Genomic DNA, 19,043 nt, shown 5'->3' on the forward strand with positions numbered 1-19,043 from the left:
AATTCAGACAAAAATTGATGCAACCGCGCACTAAATGTCCTTCAATCTGCATGATAGAATTATTTATAGTGAGATGATTGGTGGTTCATTCTAATTCCACTCGTATTTGCACATTTTTGCAGCCGTTTTGAGAAAAAACATCCTCCCCCTTGGGGTAATAATCCATTTCTTTGGCAATTTTGGAGACCATCTCTTCATCTACTGTTCTTCCTTGCCGCTGGTACGCCGCCCTCACACACATCTTCACATGCTCCAATTCCAAAGGCAGAAACGGCACAAAAATGTCAATAACGTTCTTTTTAATCAAGTCACAGTTCCGAAACTCACCTATTGATAGAAACATCTGATCAAAGTCATGAAGACCAGCCACATTAATGTAAAACATATAATCATGGCCATATTTAAAGGGGTTATTCGGAAAGGGAACATTTTTTAGTAGGAGCTGCAAATGAAATAAAAAAGCCAAAAAGCAATACTTACTTATCTTTGCCCCCTGCGAAACACTGCTGAGGCTCCGGCGGCACTCCCGGTGGTTGTTTACATGCACGTAACATGTAACTGCAGCAGCCAATCAGTCTAAGCCGGGCTCTGTGGTGGCACGATGCCAAAAATACAACCCATGACAACTGAGTCCCGCTGAGCCCTCTGATTGGTTGCAGCGGTCACATGCTATTTGCATGTAAGCAACCACCGAGAGTGCCACCAGGGCCTCAACACTTGATTGCCCAGGGCAAGGATAGGTAAGTATTGCTTTTTTGGTTTGTTTATTTATTTAATTTGCAGCTCCTACTAAAAAATGTTGAATTCCTGGATAACCCCTTTAATGAAATATCTTTGACCATGTTCTTCTCAATCGCTCACTGTCCGAAAATTCATATGTTTTAGGATGAAGTCGACATTTGTTTAGGGTTCTGATCTCTCGCCCTTTCATGAACAAATTATTAGAGATCTAAGTCAAGATTTCCGTAGCATCCTTAGGCTGTATTCAGACGAGCGTTGTAAAACGCGTCAGTGTTTTTAAATTATATGTTGGCGCTATATAAATAAAGATTATTATTAAAGGGAAAAATGTACAATTTTACATCACAGTTGAATCGTTTTTTTTTGTCAGAGGGCCTTCCAGGTGCCAGTTTCTACGTCCGTGTAGCATCAGTGGTCATCAGTTTTTCATGTCCATCCAAAAAAAAAGGACCTCTTTTCCGCATCTCCTAGCAAGCCATCAATGAAGTTTGGACCGCACTCCGTTAGCGTCAGTGCCAAAGTAGTGCATGCTGAGATGTTATTTGTCTGTGTGGAAATTCGGACAGGTGAATGAGCCCATTGACTTTAATGGGTCAGCGTTAATGGGGTTGTCAGTATATGATCGGTGCGCGTCCGACACCCGGGCCCCGCACCGATCAGCAGCTCCGGCTGCATCCGGGCACGGGATGTTTTAAACGGTATGTAGTAGTTGGAGCCGGAAACAGATGGCTCCGACCACTACATAGCGGCTGTCTTGCAGAACTGCAGCTCCGCCGCTATTCCGTGACCGAAGCCATCTGCTTCCGGCATGGACGTCCGGTGCCCCGAAGCAGCTGATCGATGCGGGATCCAGGTGTCGGACCCCCCCCCCACACATCATATATAGTAGTGTAGATTACAGACCTACGCAGAGACCCAATCAATAGGCACCTGTGTCTGACAGTAATGTTCTGCAGCGCCCCTTCATTCTAGCGATACGTGGGGGTGTCAACTCTGATGGGATCTGACATATCAATGTGACACATCAGAGCATTTATAAATGTGAACATTGTTTATGACCCTAACTAATGAGTTGTCATCTATCCTGATTACGCATCACCTGACCGCATCGGCCAATCATCATCCATCTTGGTGCCGTCAGTGGGGCATTTACATGACCTTATCTACATGTTTAATACTCACTGTTCGATGAGTTCAGTAAGTAAGATGATAACATTTTTTGTACTTCAAGCAATTGGATTTCCTCTCTTTTCTTTCCTTTCCTGTGGAATTCCAATGCAAAATCCGATATTTTATCTGCTCCAGTATTACTAAGACAAAACACAAGAGGAATAAAAAATGACAAACGTGAAGAAATCCATGAAATTATTCCTAATCTAGAATATCTGGTAATTTCCATAATAATCATGGTCTATAACCTGAATTGTCTATGTGTCCACAATAAGGACGTGGTGCTACCCACCATTCTATGTATTGGGCTACATTGTATGTATATTGGATGTCACCCAATATTACACATCAAGTGGCATGGTTTGGGCTATGGGTCCATTTGATACGGTGATGCCCTTGTTATATCCTATTCTCTAATTGAGATGGACAACCTTTGGATATGAATGGACTCCACGTTCTCCTGTATGGAGAACATGTCTGTTTGTACAGCACGGTGCCAGGACTCCAGGTAGGTAAGTATTGAGCCACCATGCTCTACAATGAGATCAAAGACCTCAGCGTATTCAGGCTGTCGGTCATCAGCTTTGGTCTTAGAAATAAGGGAGTTACCCAAAAAAGGTACCCCTCCTGTCCAGGCATCACAGCCCCTTTCGAAGTAGGTGGACTATTTGTAGCTTCCAGTATGTTGGTGATCCGTCACCATTAAAATCAATGGTGATGGAAATGGAAACCTTTGGTTTCAGTTTGTGTCTGTCAGGGCTCCGCTCCGACGGAACGCAGATGTGAACGAAGCCTTAGATGTCTCACTTACCTCGTAAAGATAAAAATGGCCTTTCTGTAAGACACGCCATCAATATGGTCATGATAATCTAGATAAGGCTTTAGCGAGTGTAAGAGTTCCGGTTGTATATCGTGAACGTCCTCAAATAGGAAGATGGAGCGCTCACAACGTGAGACGTTCCCTCTGATCCATGCATGCAACTGGTCCTGCAGGTGAAGATAAGAAAGTGTCATAGCCTTCAGGTATATGAGATAGTACTAGAACAGTCAGGTTCAACAGGAAAGAAAGATGAGGCCGCCCAATCTGACCTCCAGGTCCCTAACAATGAGTGGAGGGAAAAGGGTGAGAAGTTATTTTCAATTCAAAGCCGGACTCCACTCAAAGCCCAAATCAAATCAGAAGTGACGGCAGTCAAGCCCAATATCCCACCTCCATCTTTAGCTGTCCCTGTGCCTACTCAATGTTCTGAGTACTGCATCACATACAATGCCCTGACGCTGCCCGGCATCTGTACAATGTATGAGCCGTGCCATGCTGAGGGAACCCGGAGGGAAGAAGCGAAGAGGAGTGATTTGGGGGGCATACTTTTTTTTTTTTTTAATTGTCTGACTGGAAATGGGGGGGGGGGGGGTATTCCAACGGGGAAGGAGGGCAAGGTACGGGGCCTGTCACGGGCCCCTACCTTGGTACATCACAGAGTGAAATCTACGCCTGCTAGCTGGCCTGGCTTTCTATATAATTTACAACACTTTTCTGGTGTAAATTTTAAGACATTTTTCAGGGCCGCTGTGGCCCCATCCCCTTTTAGGAAGCCACGCCACCTTTTTACAAATATAGCAAGGGTCGTGTAAAATCTCTTTTTAAGGCAAATTGCAACTTTTGGACTCTCGCTACTTTTCTGCGCTAGAAAACTGGTGTAGAAAGGTTGATAAATAGGTTTATTTTGGGCTCACATAAGACTGTGTGCACTATATGAACACTGTGGGCACTGTATTACTACACTGGCAAAGTGTGGCACTTTCTAGGCACTGTTTAGACACATTATGGAAACTTCTGGAACGATTTGAGTGAGCAAACTATGATATTTTCGGATGCTGGCATTGTTTGGCACTGTGATATGTGCACTATGTGAGAGATATATAGTTTAATGTGGGCAACGTATGGTACTCTAGGCATTGTTTGGCACTATGTGGGTAGTATATAGCTATGTGTTAGAAAAAATGTGTGGGTACAGTGTCTTTATGTGGGCACTGTATGGCACACTGGGTAATGTGGTATGAATAATGTATTTGGCCAATGAATGGCAGTAGGTGGCTACTATATGTACTATGCATGAGTAAATCCTGGCAACGTGTACTATGTACCTCGTATTCTGTATCTGAGCACTATATGACAGACCAATGTAGCGCCTCAGATAACGCACATAAGGCAGAGTGTACACAGACACAAAGCAAAGTTAGAGGGTGGCGGGTTATCTACGGTAGGCTGGTGATGTCACTACTCTCAAATTCAAGGATCTGTAGACTTGACTGTAAAGCTAGCCATACACATGATCGCTTGGCTGACTGCGCATGGACAGAGGGAGACGAGCCACCGCCAGCGGCTTAAATCCCGGCAGAACACAGCATCAGGTATGTCAGTATCCAACATATCGCTCCTCGTTTCCCCCAACTTCTGCCGTTGTGGCGTGACAAAGCCTTCACCACTGCCGCATCTCATCTACAGGTGATAACAATGCCAAATAATAGTAAATCTATATAAAAAAATCTAGCAGCACCATATCCGATTTAGACCGGATTTGCACAAGTCCGTAGCTACGTTCCATTCTATAGTCTCCATTACCTTGTATGTATCAATTTGACTTCTATGAGGAAAAGATGCCATAATCTTATGCACAAATTTACTCTTCGTGCCCATAGGATTGAAATGTTTGGCTAGGATCTGGTTGATGTAAGTCTTGCCGGTGCCGGTCAGTCCATGAAAAGAGAGGACGAGGGGTTTGATTCGTTTATTATTATTCACTACCTTCAAGATGACCTGCTTGGCAAGGTGCTGCCCAAAAAATTTGGTGTCCAAGTCATACTGCAGAGCTGGAAAGAGAGACATGCATAGAAAGATTAATTAGACAAGAAGTCTCACAGGACAAATACGTGTCAAGGTGGGAGACAGCACTCAACCACCCATATAAATAATTAGAGATAAGGACTCTAACAATACATGATAAACAAGAGAAAAAAAGAGTCCATACATATCAGCATATGAAAAATGTAAACATCTTTATTGATAACATAAAATACACTAAATGACATAAACAGAGAATCTAAAATAAATCCTTGTACGGATCACAGATGTATACATTGATAGCAGTACATATATATGTAATACACTGATGGTATGCACAGTTACTGTAGCTCAATGTAGCTCCAACATAGGGTGCATCAAATAGGAGTAATTTGAAATGTAAACAGTGCAAAGATGGACAATATGCCTAACTCAAAAAGGCCTGTGATAGCTCAAAAGTAATTGGTGCCTTGGAAAAACGGCATAAAGCCAAGTTAAGTCCGGTAGATGCACTTACCCATATATGGGAGATTGAGTGTGACCCAGAGATATAGAAGAGCGCCCCGACGCGCGTTTCGCCTGTGGCTGTAATGGCAGGAAGGAGGTGAAGGGAAAGTGAGCCCTAATCTACCCACCGCCTTGTCCCTGCCTACTTGCAACGACCCGCCCTAGGCGACGGGGTACAACTGGGCGGCGGTCCCTACGCTGTCTAAATGCACGGGAGAACAAACAGGGAACACGCAAGGGAAGGGGCAGTAGCCCACGGAACGCCGCGAGGAAACGGAGCGGTGAACGAATAGTCAGGACCAGGATGAAGTGAAGAATACCAACGTGAGCACGGAGAAGGAAGCAAGCCAGGGGCAAAGCGAAGCAGGTTAAGCGGAACTGCAGCAAGGCAGAAGCACGGCAGAAGCAGGCTGGAGCAAGCAGCAGTGGGGCCAGGAATCCAGAAGAATTACAAGCACTGAGGAGGAGAACAAGGCAGGTAATAAAGGACAGGGGGCGGAGCTAACTCCGACTGACCAGGCCGCGATAGGCTCTCCCACTCCTGAGCCTGCCACCCTGGTTGGTGGGAGACGGTGTCAGTCTAACAGGTCTGGCCTCAGGTGTGGATTGATTAATCCCAGGAGTATACCTAGACGTAGTACCTGGCAGATCCCTAACAGTACTCCCCCTTTTATGAGGGGCCACCGGACCCTTACTAAGAGGACCCGGTTTAGTAGGGAAGAGAAGGTGGAACCTCCTGATCAATACCCCAGCGTGAACATCACGGGCAGGTACCCAAGTCCTCTCCTCCGGCCCGTATCCTCTCCAATGGACCAGGTACTGGAGGGAGCCCTGGACCATCCTACTGTCCATAATCTTGGCCACCTCGAATTCCACCCCCTCAGGGGTGAGAACGGGAACAGGAGGTTTCCTCGAGGGGGACCAGGACGGGGAGCCGCGTTTGAGGAGGGAGGCATGGAAGACGTCATGTATGCGAAAGGATGGGGGCAGCTCCAGACGGAAGGATACAGGGTTGAGGACTTCAATGATCTTATAAGGTCCAATAAATCGGGGAGCAAACTTCCTGGACGGGACCTTAAGGCGCAAGTTCCTGGACGACAACCAGACCAAATCCCCGACGACAAACCGGGGGTTAGCAGAACGTCTACTATCAGCCTGAATCTTTTGTGCGCTCTGGGACGCCTCTAGGTCCTTCTGAACCTGGGCCCAGACTGTGCACAGTTCCCGATGAACATCCTCTACCTCAGGATTATTGGAACAACCAGGGGAAACGGAGGAGAACCTTGGGTTAAACCCGAAATTACAGAAAAACGGGGAGACCCCTGACGAGTTACTGACCCGGTTATTCAGGGAAAATTCAGCAAGGGGAAGGAATGAGACCCAATCGAATTGACAGTCAGAGATGAAACACCTTAAATATTGTTCCAGGGATTGGTTAGTCCTTTCCGTTTGGCCATTAGTTTCGGGATGGAAGGCGGAGGAGAAGGACAGATCAATCTCCAACTTTTTACAAAAACCTCTCCAAAATAAGGAAACAAATTGTACCCCTCTGTCAGAAACTATATTGACTGGGGCCCCATGGAGACGCAGGATGTGTTTCACAAACAAAGAAGCTAACGTCTTGGCGTTAGGTAGATTCTTAAGGGGCACAAAGTGGCACATCTTGCTGAAGCGGTCTACTACCACCCACACCACCGACTTGCCATGAGATGGGGGCAAATCGGTGATAAAATCCATGGAGATATGGGTCCAAGGTCTCTGGGGAATGGGCAAGGAACGTAGTAGGCCCGCAGGTCGGGACCTAGGGGTTTTGGACCTAACGCAAACCTCACAAGCGGCGACGTAAGCCCTAACGTCTTTAGGCAACCCAGGCCACCAATAGTTTCTGGTAATGAGGTGTTTGGTGCCCAAGATGCCAGGATGACCAGATAGAGCGGAGTCATGGTTTTCCCTGAGTACCCTTAGCCGGTATTGCAGGGGAACAAACAGTTTGTCCCCAGGGACGTTCCCGGGAGCTGAACCCTGATCAGCCGCAATATCAGAAGCTAAATCAGAATCCGTGGCAGAAACGATTATACCAGGGGGTAAAATACAAGCAGGATCCTTCTCGGAAGGAGGATTGGCCATGAAACTACGTGACAGAGCATCAGCCTTAATATTCTTGGACCCAGCCCTATAGGTAACCAAGAAATTAAATCTGGTAAAGAATAGTGCCCACCAAGCTTGTCTAGGATTAAGCCTCCGGGCCGATTCTAGGAAAACCAGATTCTTGTGATCCGTAAGGACCGTTACCTGGTGTCTGGCCCCCTCCAGGAAGTGCCGCCACTCTTCAAAAGCCCATTTAATGGCTAGAAGTTCGCGGTTGCCAATATCATAGTTACTCTCCGTGGGCGAAAATTTCCTAGAGAAGTAAGCACAGGGGCGGAGATGGGTGAGGGAGCTGGTACCCTGGGACAAGACGGCCCCCACTCCCACCTCGGATGCGTCAACCTCCACAATAAATGGCTCCTCTTGGTTGGAACTGAATCAGCACGGGGGCCGAGATAAAGCACTTCTTGAGGGTCTCAAAGGCCTGGACGGCCTCAGGGGGCCAATGGAGGACATCATCACCCTTGCGAGTAAGGTCCGTAAGAGGCTTAGCGACGACCGAGAAGTTGGCAATAAATCTCCTGTAATAGTTGGCGAACCCTAAAAAACACTGTAACGCCTTAAGGGAGGCAGGTTGGACCCATTCCGCCACAGCCTGAACCTTGGCAGGGTCCATGCGGAATTCATGAGGAGTGAGGATTTGCCCTAAAAATGGTATCTCCTGTACCCCAAAGACACATTTTTCAGTCTTAGCAAACAGATTATTCTCCCAAAGGACCTGGAGCACCTTCCTGACATGCTCCACGTGGGAGGACCAGTCCTTGGAAAACACCAGTATGTCATCAAGGTACACAACATGAAAATTACCCAGGTAATCTCTCAGGATTTCATTAATAAAATTCTGGAAGACAGCAGGGGCATTACACAACCCAAAGGGCATGACCAGGTATTCGAAATGACCCTCGGGTGTGTTGAACGCAGTTTTCCACTCATCCCCCTCTTTGATGCGGATAAGGTTATATGCCCCCCGTAGATCGAACTTAGAAAATCATTGGGCTCCCTGAACCTGATTAAAAAGATCCGGAATCAAAGGAAGTGGGTACTGGTTCCTTACGGTGACCTTATTCAGGTTACGATAATCAATGCACGGCCTAAGACCACCATCCTTCTTCCCCACGAAGAAGAAGCCAGCACCTACAGGAGAAGTCGAGGGGCGAATGAAACCCTTGGCCAGGCATTCTTGGATATACACCCTCATAGCTTCACGTTCAGGACATGAAAGATTAAATATCCTACCCTTAGGAAGCTTGGCACCAGGCACCAAATCGATGGCGCAATCGTAATCTCGGAGGCCTCCTTAGAAAACACATCGGCGAAGTCCTGAACAAACTCAGGAAGCGTGTTTACCTCCTCCCGGGGAGAAATAGAGTTAACCGAAAGACATGACATCAGGCAATCACTACCCCATTTGGTAAGCTCCCCAGTATTCCAATCAAATGTGGGATTATGCAACTGCAACCAGGGAAGACCTAATACCAGATCAGACGATAATCCCTGCATCACCAGTACAGAGCACTGCTCCAAATGCATGGAGCCAACAAGGAGTTCAAAAACAGGAGTATGCTGAGTAAAATAACCATTAGCAACGGGAGTTGAGTCGATTCATACTACAGGGATAGGATAAGGTAAATCAATAAAAGGCATCTTTAGAGACATAGCAAATTCCACAGACATGATATTAGCAGATGAGCCAGAATCCACGAAAGCACTGCCCGTGGCAGACCGGCCAGCAAACGAGACCTGAAAGGGAAGCAAAATTTTATTGCGTTTCACATTAACGGGAAATACCTGTGCGCCCAAGTGACCTCCCCGATGATCACTTAGGCGCGGAAGTTTTCCGGCTTCTTATTCTTGCGCCTGGGACAGGTGTTCAGTAGATGCTTGTCGTCCCCACAGTAGAAGCAGAGACCATTCATTCTGCGAAACTCCCTACGTTGTCGAGGGGACATGGAGGCCCCGAGTTGCATAGGTACCTCCAAGTCCTCCGTGGAGGGGCGAGGGGACGGGACCTCGGGGGGGATCGCAGAAAAGTCAGAGGGGAGCACATTGAAACGTTCATGCTGACGTTCCCTGAGACGTCGGTCAAGTCGAACTGCTAGGGCCATAACCTGGTCAAGGGAGTCAGAAGAGGGGTAGCTAAACAGCAGATCCTTCATGGCGTCAGATAATCCTAACCTAAACTGGCACCTTAGGGCCGGATCGTTCCACCGAGAAGCTACGCACCACTTTCTAAAATCGGAACAGTATTCCTCAACCGGTCTCCTACCCTGACGTAAGGTCACCAGCTGACTCTCGGCTAAAGCAGTCCTGTCAGTCTCGTCGTAAATGAGTCCGAGGGCAGAGAAAAAACGATCAACGGAGGAAAGTTCAGGGGCGTCAGGAGCCAAGGAGAAGGCCCACTCTTGGGGCCCTTCCTGGAGTCGGGATATGATGATACCCACCCGCTGGTTCTCGGAACCTGAGGAGTGGGGTTTTAGGCGGAAATACAGTCTGCAACTCTCCCGGAAGGAGAGAAACGTCTTACGGTCCCCTGAGAACCGGTCAGGTAACTTGAGGTCGGGTTCTAGAGGTGAGGTGAGGGGTACTACTAAGGCAGCGTCACCCTGGTTGACCCTCTGGGCCAGGGCCTGGACCTGTAGGGAGAGGCCCTGCATCTGCTGGGTCAGGGTCTCAAGGGGGTCCATGATAGCGTCAGCGTAGGAGAATGGTAGACTAGGTATGGGCTTGTAATTATGTAATGGCAGGAAGGAGGTGAAGGGAAAGTGAGCCCTAATCTACCCACCGCCCTGTCCCTGCCTACTTGCAACGACCCGCCCTAGGCGACGGGGTACAACTGGGCGGCGGTCCCTACGCTGTCTAAGTGCACGGGAGAACAAACAGGGAACACGCAAGGGAAGGGGCAGTAGCCCACGGAACGCCGCGAGGAAACGGAGCGGTGAACGAATAGTCAGGACCAGGTTGAAGTGGAGAATACCAACGTGAGCACGGAGAAGGAAGCAAGCCAGGGGCAAAGCAAAGCAGGTTAAGCGGAACTGCAGCAAGGCAGAAGCACGGCAGAAGCAGGCTGGAACAAGCAGCAGTGGGGCCAGGAATCCAGAAGAATTACAAGCACTGAGGAAGAGAACACAGCAGGTAATAAAGGACAGGGGGCGGAGCTAACTCCGACTGACCAGGCCACGATAGGCTCTCCCACTCCTGAGCCTGCCACCCTGGTTGGTGGGAGACGGTGTCAGTCTAACAGGTCTGGCCTCAGGTGTGGATTGATTAATCCCAGGAGTATACCTAGACGTAGTACATGGCAGATCCCTAACAGTGGCTTTCTCAAGGGGTGCAGATGTTATGTTAGTGCCCAGTTTAAATATAAATCAATGAGGTCATCTGATCTATCCTGTGCCAATCAGGCGCCGCTCTTAGTGGCGCCTGACTATGACAGACGTGGATACACGAAAATACCGCCGCCGGACGTCAGTAACCCACCGCGCATGCGCGAATCCCGGGACGCGTCACCAGGGAAACAGCGCAGGCGCGGAGAGCCGTGATAGACGACCGGCGGCCGAAATCCGTGCCCCACCTACCTATTTCATATAGGTCCCATGTAGAGAACCAGGAGATGTATGTACATTTAACAAAATTTGATTATTTGAGAAGCTAAACCTAAACTCACCAAATATGACCATTCTGTCTCTATATAAAGTTAAAAATTGCTGACTAGTAGGATCACTATGTACTAGCGCCATCTAGTGGTTATATTTGAAAATAGACAATTATATTAACAAATAAAATATATATTACATGTTGCGAACAAAGTGTGATTGTAAACAAAAAGAATAAAATTTATAATATAAAATTATGTACATATTATTCATTTGGCAAGGGACGGAGACATCACTTCTCCAGTTCATGCAGGAATTGAATGTCAATGACCGCAACATAAAATTGACGTACGTGGCCGATACCAAAAAGGTCAATTTTCTGGACATATCCATCGAGGCAGACACCCATGGGGTGCTGCAGACGGATGTGTTCAGAAAAGAGACATCTACCAACTCACTACTACACGCTACATCGGCACACGTACATTCCACCGTTAAGGCTGTCCCGGTTGGTCAGTTCCTCAGGATGAGGCGGATTTGCTCATCAGAGGCCAGTTTTGAGAATCAGGCCAGAGACTTAAAATCACGATTCCAGGAAAGAGGGTACAGTAATAGATGTATTAAAAACGGTTACAGACGGGCCAAAAATACTGACAGGCGGACATTATTACATCCTGCTAAGGCCGGGATAAAGGATAATTATGTGGTCAGGTTCATCTCAACCTTCAACAACCAATGGGAATTGATGCGGTCAATTTTAAAGAAACACTGGCCTGTATTGCAGACTGAACAGGCCTTTTTGACCTCGTTACCAAAAAACCCTCAGATGACGGCAAGGAGGTCCAAGAACCTCAAAGATATCCTTATTAACCCCTTAGTGTCCAGCCCATTTTAGGCCTTAATGACCAAGCTATTTTATTCGTTTTTCTATAGTCGCATTCAAAGAGCTATAACGTTTTTATTTTTTCGTCTACATAGCTGTATGAGGACTTGTTTTTTGCGGGATTAGTTGTGCTTTTTAATGGCACCATTTTTGGGTACATATAATTTTTATATTAACTTTTATTAACCTTTTTGGGGGGGATTATAAAAAAAAACTGAAATTCTGCCATTGTTCTATGCGTTTTTAAATTGACGCCGTTCACTGTGCGACGTAATTAACATGTGACCTTTATTCTATGGGTCGGTACGATTACGGCGATACCACATATGTGGAGGTTTTTTTATGTTTTACGACTTTTGCACAATAAAAACACTTTTGAACTAAAATTATTTGTTTTTGCATCTTCGCTTTCCAAGAGCCGTAATTTTTTTATTTTTCCATCAATGTAGTGATTTTTTGGGCTTGTTTTCTGCGGGACAAGGCGTAGTTTTGAATGGTACTGTTTTGGGGTACATGGGACTTATTGATTCATTTTTATTATGACTTTTTTGGGGGGCAATGGAAAAAAATTGCAATTTCGCCATAGTTTTTGGCGTTTTTTTTTTACGGTGTTCACTTTGCGGTTTAAATTACATATTAACTTTATTAATGGAGTCATTACGGTCGCGGCGATACCACATATGTGTACTTTTTTTTTTTTTTTTACACTTTTACTAAATAAAACCACTTTTTATGGAAAAAAATGGTTTTATTTATTTTTTTACTGTACTTTTTATTAATAATCTTTATTTCACTTTGATTACTGATTTTATTAGTCCCACTAGGGGACTTTACTGTGCGATCTTCAGATCGCTGCTATAATGCTCTGGTATACTTCGTATACCAGAGCATTATTGCCTGTCAGTGTAAATCTGACAGGCAATCTGTTAGGACGTGCCTCCGGCGCGTCCTAACAGGCATATGTCCAGGGCAGACCTGGGGGCTTTTATCAGTCCCCCGGCTGCCATGACACCCCATCGGAGACCCGCGATTGCATTCGCGGGCCGCCGATGGGTGACAGAGGGAGCGCACTCCCTCTGTAAACAAAGTTAAATGCCGCGGTCGCTATTGACGGCGGCATTTAACGGGTTAAACGGCCGCGATCGAAGTAAACTTCGATCGCGGGCGTTGGAGCAGGAGCTCAGCTGTCATCAGACAGCAAAGCCCCGGCTCCTGCCTGCACGGGAGACCCGTGCAGGACTTAGACTAGGCGAACGTGAAAAGGCGTCAGCCTAGCCTAAAGCCCAGTAGTGAATCACGTTAAAAGGCGTATTAGTGGTCACTAAGGGGTTAAAAGCCATTATGTGCCCAAACAAGTACATCCCTTTTCGACCAGAGGCCCTATTCAGGGTTGTTACCCATGTGGTGACTGTGTGGCTTGTGCGAATGTAGTTCGATCAACTACATTTACATCCACAAGTGGTGAACGTACCTTTAAAATTCTGGAGTACATATCTTGTAACACTAGCCATGTGGTTTATTATGCCACGTGTAGTTGTCCTAAAATCTATGTGGGCCTTACCACCAGACAACTTAAAATCCGAGTTAGAGAACATGTCAGGGACATAGTGGCGGCAAGGGAAATTGAGGACTTAACCACACTTAAAACCATCCCCAAACATTTTAAGCTCTGTCATGGGGGAGACCCCAAAAGTTTTAAGGTTAGGGGGATCGACCGGGTACACTGTGGTGTCAGAGGTGGAGATGCGAAGACCATGTTGGCCCAAAAAGAATGCAGATGGATTGCAGTTCTTGGTACCATGACCCCTTTGGGTTTAAATGAAAGTTTGAGCTTTGCAGCTTTTCTATGATATCTCTACCGGTTTTTAATCCTTTTATGTTTTAAATTGATAATAAAGTGCTTTTCTGTTGTTTTTTTGATAGTGCTCAGATTCGAACTTCTATTAAAGTCTGATACTCTTGTCTTTGCCACCAATATGGATTCCAGGATTTGTCGTGGATAGAAAAAAAGAAATAAAGAATGCTCTACCAATACTATCCTTTTTATCCCTTATTATTGCTTTTATATTTGTATGGTTTATTTATTATTTTTTTGTATGTGATTTAATATGCACTTTAACACGTGTTTCTTTTCTTGCTTATTGCCTTAATCACTTTATTTTCATAAATTATGTCATGCGACTCCTCATACTATATTGTTGTATATATTTTTTTAATCTGATGATTAAATCCTTTTATATTCACTTCTGTATATATATGTATTGTATATGTATTTTTATAACTATTTACAATTATTCATATTTGCACATAATTTATATTATAAATTTTATTCTTTTTGTTTACAATCACACTTTGTTCACAACATGTAATATATATTTTATTTGTTAATATAATTGTCTATTTTCAAATATAACCACTAGATGGCGCTAGTACATAGTGATCCTACTAGTCAGCAATTTTTAACTTTATATAGAGACAGAATGGTCATATTTGGTGAGTTTAGGTTTAGCTTCTCAAATAATCAAATTTTGTTAAATGTACATACATCTCCTGGTTCTCTACATGGGACCTATATGAAATAGGTAGGTGGGGCACGGATTTCGGCCGCCGGTCGTCTATCACGGCTCTCTGCGCCTGCGCTGTTTCCCTGGTGACGCGTCCCGGGATTCGCGCATGCGCGGTGGGTTACTGACGTCCGGCGGCGGTATTTTCGTGTATCCACGTCTGTCATAGTCAGGCGCCACTAAGAGCGGCGCCTGATTGGCACAGGATAGATCAGATGACCTCATTGATTTATATTTAAACTGGGCACTAACATAACATCTGCACCCCTTGAGAAAGCCACAGGCGAAACGCGCGTCGGGGCGCTCTTCTATACCTCTGGGTCACACTCAATCTCCCATATATGGGTAAGTGCATCTACCGGACTTAACTTGGCTTTATGCCGTTTTTCCAAGGCACCAATTACTTTTGAGCTATCACAGGCCTTTTTGAGTTAGGCATATTGTCCATCTTTGCACGGTTTACATTTCAAATTACTCCTATTTGATGCACCCTATGTTGGAGCTACATTGAGCTACAGTAACTGTGCATACCATCAGTGTATTACATATATATGTACTGCTATCAATGTATACATCTGTGATCCGTACAAGGATTTATTTTAGATTCTCTGTTTGTCATTTAGTGTATTTTATGTTATCAATAAAGATGTTTACATTTTTCATATGCTGATATGTATGGACTCTCTTTTTTTCTCTTGTTTATCATGCATAGAAAGATGATGATCATTTGATATCAATAAGACTGGGAACAATATATACAGTGAAGGAAATAAGTATTTGATCCCTTGCTGATTTTGTAAGTTTGCCCACTGTCAAAGACATGAACAGTCTCACATTTTTTGGCTAGGTTAATTTTACCAGTGAGAGATAGATTATATTAAAAAAAAAACTGAAAATCACATAGTCAAAATTATATATATTTATTTGCATTGTGCACAGAGAAATAAGTATTTGATCCCTTTGGCAAACAAGACTTAATACTTGGTGGTAAAACCCTTGTTGGCAAGCACAGCAGTCAGACGTTTTTTGTAGTTGATGATGAGGTTTGCACACATGTTAGATGGAATTTTGGCCCACTCCTCTTTGCAGATCATCTGTAAATCATTAAGATTTCGAGGCTGACGCTTGGCAACTCGGATCTTCAGCTCCCTCCATAAGTTTTCGATGGGATTAAGGTCTGGAGACTGGCTAGGCCACTCCATGACCTTAATGTGCTTCTTTTTGAGCCACTTCTTTGTTGCCTTGGCTGTATGTTTCGGGTCATTGTCGTGCTGGAAGACCCAGGCACGAGCCATTTTTAATGTCCTGGTGGAGGGAAGGAGGTTGTCACTCAGGATTTGACGGTACATGGCTCCATCCATTCTCCCATTGATGCGGTGAAGTAGTCCTGTGCCCTTAGCAGAGAAACACCCCCAAAACATAATGTTTCCACCTCCATGCTTGACAGTGGGGACGGTGTTCTTTGGGTCATAGGCAGCATTTCTCTTCCTCCAAACACGGCGAGTTGAGTTAATGCCAAAGAGCTCAATTTTAGTCTCATCTGACCACAGCACCTTCTCCCAATCACTCTCAGAATCATCCAGATGTTCATTTGCAAACTTCAGACGGGCCTGTACATGTGCCTTCTTGAGCAGGGGGACCTTGCGGGCACTGCAGGATTTTAATCCATTACGGCGTAATGTGTTACAATGGTTTTCTTGGTGACTGTGGTCCCAGCTGCCTTGAGATCATTAACAAGTTCCCCCCGTGTAGTTTTCGGCTGAGCTCTCACCTTCCTCAGGATCAAGGATACCCCACGAGGTGAGATTTTGCATGGTGCCCCAGATCGATGTCGATTGACAGTCATTTTTTATGTCTTCCATTTTCTTACTATTGCACCAACAGTTGTCTCCTTCTCACCCAGCGTCTTACTTATGGTTTTGTAGCCCATTCCAGCCTTGTGCAGGTCTATGATCTTGTCCCTGACATCCTTAGAAAGCTCTTTGGTCTTGCCCATGTTGTAGAGGTTAGAGTCAGACTGAGTAATTGAGTCTGTGGACCGGAGTCTTTTATACAGGTGACCATGTAAGAGCTGTCTATAATGCAGGCACCAAGTTGATTTGGAGCAGTAACTGGTCTGGAGGAGGCTGAACTCTTAATGGTTGGTAGGGGATCAAATACTTATTTCTCTGTGCACAATGCAAATAAATAGATATAATTTTGACAATGTGATTTTCAGTTTTTTTTTTCAATATAATCTATCTCTCACTGGTAAAATTAACCTAGCCTAAAAATTCTAGACTGTTCATGTCTTTGACAGCGGGCAAACTTACAAAATCAGCAAGGGATCAAATACTTATTTCCTTCACTGTATATATATATATAGAATAGGACAGCGCTTCCTGCAGATGTGCTGCTACAGACCTTCTACTTGTCACAGCTGAGGGTTTGTCTGTATCCAGGCTAGACAATCCTCTGTGTACTACACATATCAGTAACACAAATGTCTCTCCTGTCCTGATACTTTGCTACAATGTATTAGTGCAGGTAAAATGTATTCACCTGTAGTCCAAGCTGATGGCCTCACAAAAGATTGTCTAGACTGGATACAATTGTAGCAAACTTTGAAGTGTAACTAAACTTTAAAAAAAAAACATTTGACATGTCAGAAGTTTTGATCGGTGGGGGATTGAGCAATGAGACCCCCACCACTCACTACAACGCAGCAGCAGAAGCGCTCAGATGAGTGATGTGCTGCTTCGTTTCTGATCGGCGGTGTACGCGCTGAATAGAAAGTCTATGAGCCTGTACACCGCTCGCTCGGCTTCTTCACACGGGTCTGATGCGCTGCTTAAAAGTACCCAGTTTATCCGACCTACAACCCACGGGGAATTCTGTACGGTAAATCGAACCAAATCGTGGTGCAGATTTACAGGCGGCATCTCTGATGCGGAAAACAGAGTTGGCAAAAAAAAAAAGCCAATACTAATTTAAACTTAAAAATAAGGTTTTTTTTTTTTTTTTTTTTTCAGATTTGCCATCTTTGCAGCAGAATTGCAACTTCGCTTTCTCTCAATGGGGAAAAACCGCAACAAAAGTGCAACAATTCCGAAGCATAAATGGACATGAATTTAAAAAAATCCCGCCGCCGGTCAATTTGACGTTATAACTGCAGATTTTTTAGCTCAGCGTGTGGATGAGATCTGTTCGAATCTCATCCACTCTGTTGCTACTGTAATTTACTGTGGATCTTCCACAATGAAATTAGTTGCGGACAATTCTAAACTAATCCGCCCAGTGTGCACATAACCCAAGATTCCTCATTCCCTGCAGCAGCAGCAGCGACGCTTTACACAGCCCCATTGACATTAACAGGATCCATCAGCTTTACCTGTCATGTTGATACTTTCCTCTGTAATACAGCATTCACATTTCTCAGGCATTACATTCATATGGCAGGCCATGCGATCACACTGGGTTAGGAACTGGTCCTGTATGTAACTGATAGAAGGCAGGAAGGTAAAGAAGTGGTAAAAATCCTGAAGCTTCATGGCGCCAAGTCAAAGCACTGACAGGATCCGCCAAGAAAAGCTGAACTTGTTCCAGCTTTCAGTTTCATTTACTTCTTGTAACATTTCCTCAGCTCTTTTTTGTCAATTCACTGTACTCGTCCTCTCCGGGTCAGCCCCTACCCCTCCCCCCTTGCTTCTAAAATTCAGAAAAGTAAAGGTGTCTTCAAATTGTGCAAGAATACGGATTATTCACACATAAGAGAAAAAGACGAGAGGTGGAATTGTATTAACCCCCTCCCTACTCCTCTCGGGCTTTGTAAGAAGAAAGGGTAACCACAAACTATACCGTCCTCAATACCACTGCCTGTTGGGACATAAAAAGAGAGGGTTAATACCTAAAAGTAATTTGCCCTGATCCGGTATAGCGAGACACCACTGGATCCTGCTGCAACATACACTGTATATAAAAAAGTATTGGGACACCTACACATTACACCTACAGCAGCTTTTATGACATCCCATTCTAAATCCATAGACATTAACATGGAGTTGGTCCCCCGTTTGTAGATAAAACAGCTGCCACTCTTCTGGACACGGATTTTGGAGTTTGTCTGTGGGCATTTTTTCCCATTCATCCAGAAGAATATTTGTGAGGTCAGACACTGATGTTGGAGGAGGGGGCCCGGCTCGTAATCTCTGTTCTAGTTCACGCCAAAGGTGTGGGATGGGGTTAATATTAGCGATCAGTGCGGACCAGTTATGTTCTTACACATCAAACTCCCCCAACCAACCAACCAGCCGTGTCGTTATAGACCTTGTGCACTGGGGCGTAGTCATGAGGAACAGAAAAAGGCCGAACCCCAAACTCTTCCCACAAAGTCGGAAGCTACAATTGTCCAAAATGTCTTGGTATGCTGAAGTATTAAGATTTCCCTTCACTGGAACTGAGGGGCCGACCCCTGAAAAACAGCCTCATAGCATTACCCTCCTCCACCAAACTTTACAGCTGGCACAATGCAGTCAGGCAGGTAACGTTCTCCTGGCATTCACCAGACTCGTCCATCAGACCGCCAGGTAGAGAAGCGTGATTCATCCCCCCACAGA

The 19,043-nt window shown here is 45.2% G+C and overlaps 1 protein-coding gene across 1 annotated transcript; it reads right to left on the bottom strand.

The window, feature by feature from the left end:
- Positions 1 to 35: 35 nt before the first annotated feature.
- LOC142658594 (torsin-1A-like) lies at positions 36 to 18,041 on the bottom strand. The gene is made up of 5 exons (XM_075834170.1): positions 17,819 to 18,041; positions 4,535 to 4,782; positions 2,723 to 2,898; positions 1,924 to 2,051; positions 36 to 327 (listed from the first exon to the last, which is right to left on the bottom strand). The coding sequence occupies exons 1-5, from the start codon at positions 17,976 to 17,978 to the stop codon at positions 86 to 88; spliced, it is 954 nt and encodes a 317-aa protein (XP_075690285.1). The 5' UTR covers positions 17,979 to 18,041; the 3' UTR covers positions 36 to 85.
- Between the last annotated feature and the right edge of the window lie 1,002 nt (positions 18,042 to 19,043).

Source organism: Rhinoderma darwinii, chromosome 8 (assembly GCF_050947455.1).
Source record: "Rhinoderma darwinii isolate aRhiDar2 chromosome 8, aRhiDar2.hap1, whole genome shotgun sequence".
In the NCBI taxonomy this organism is placed as follows: Eukaryota; Metazoa; Chordata; class Amphibia; order Anura; family Rhinodermatidae; genus Rhinoderma; species Rhinoderma darwinii.

Bases quoted from the DNA above. Each gene is read 5' to 3' on its own strand.
- LOC142658594 (XM_075834170.1), bottom strand. From the start codon at position 17,978: ATGAAGCTTCAGGATTTTTACCACTTCTTTACCTTCCTGCCTTCTATC. The intron at 4,783-17,818 runs GTAAAGCTGATG...CTCTCTTTCCAG, and splicing joins GGAAAGTATCAACATGACAG to CTCTGCAGTATGACTTGGAC. The intron at 2,899-4,534 runs GTAATGGAGACT...CTTCACCTGCAG, and splicing joins GTCAAATTGATACATACAAG to GACCAGTTGCATGCATGGAT.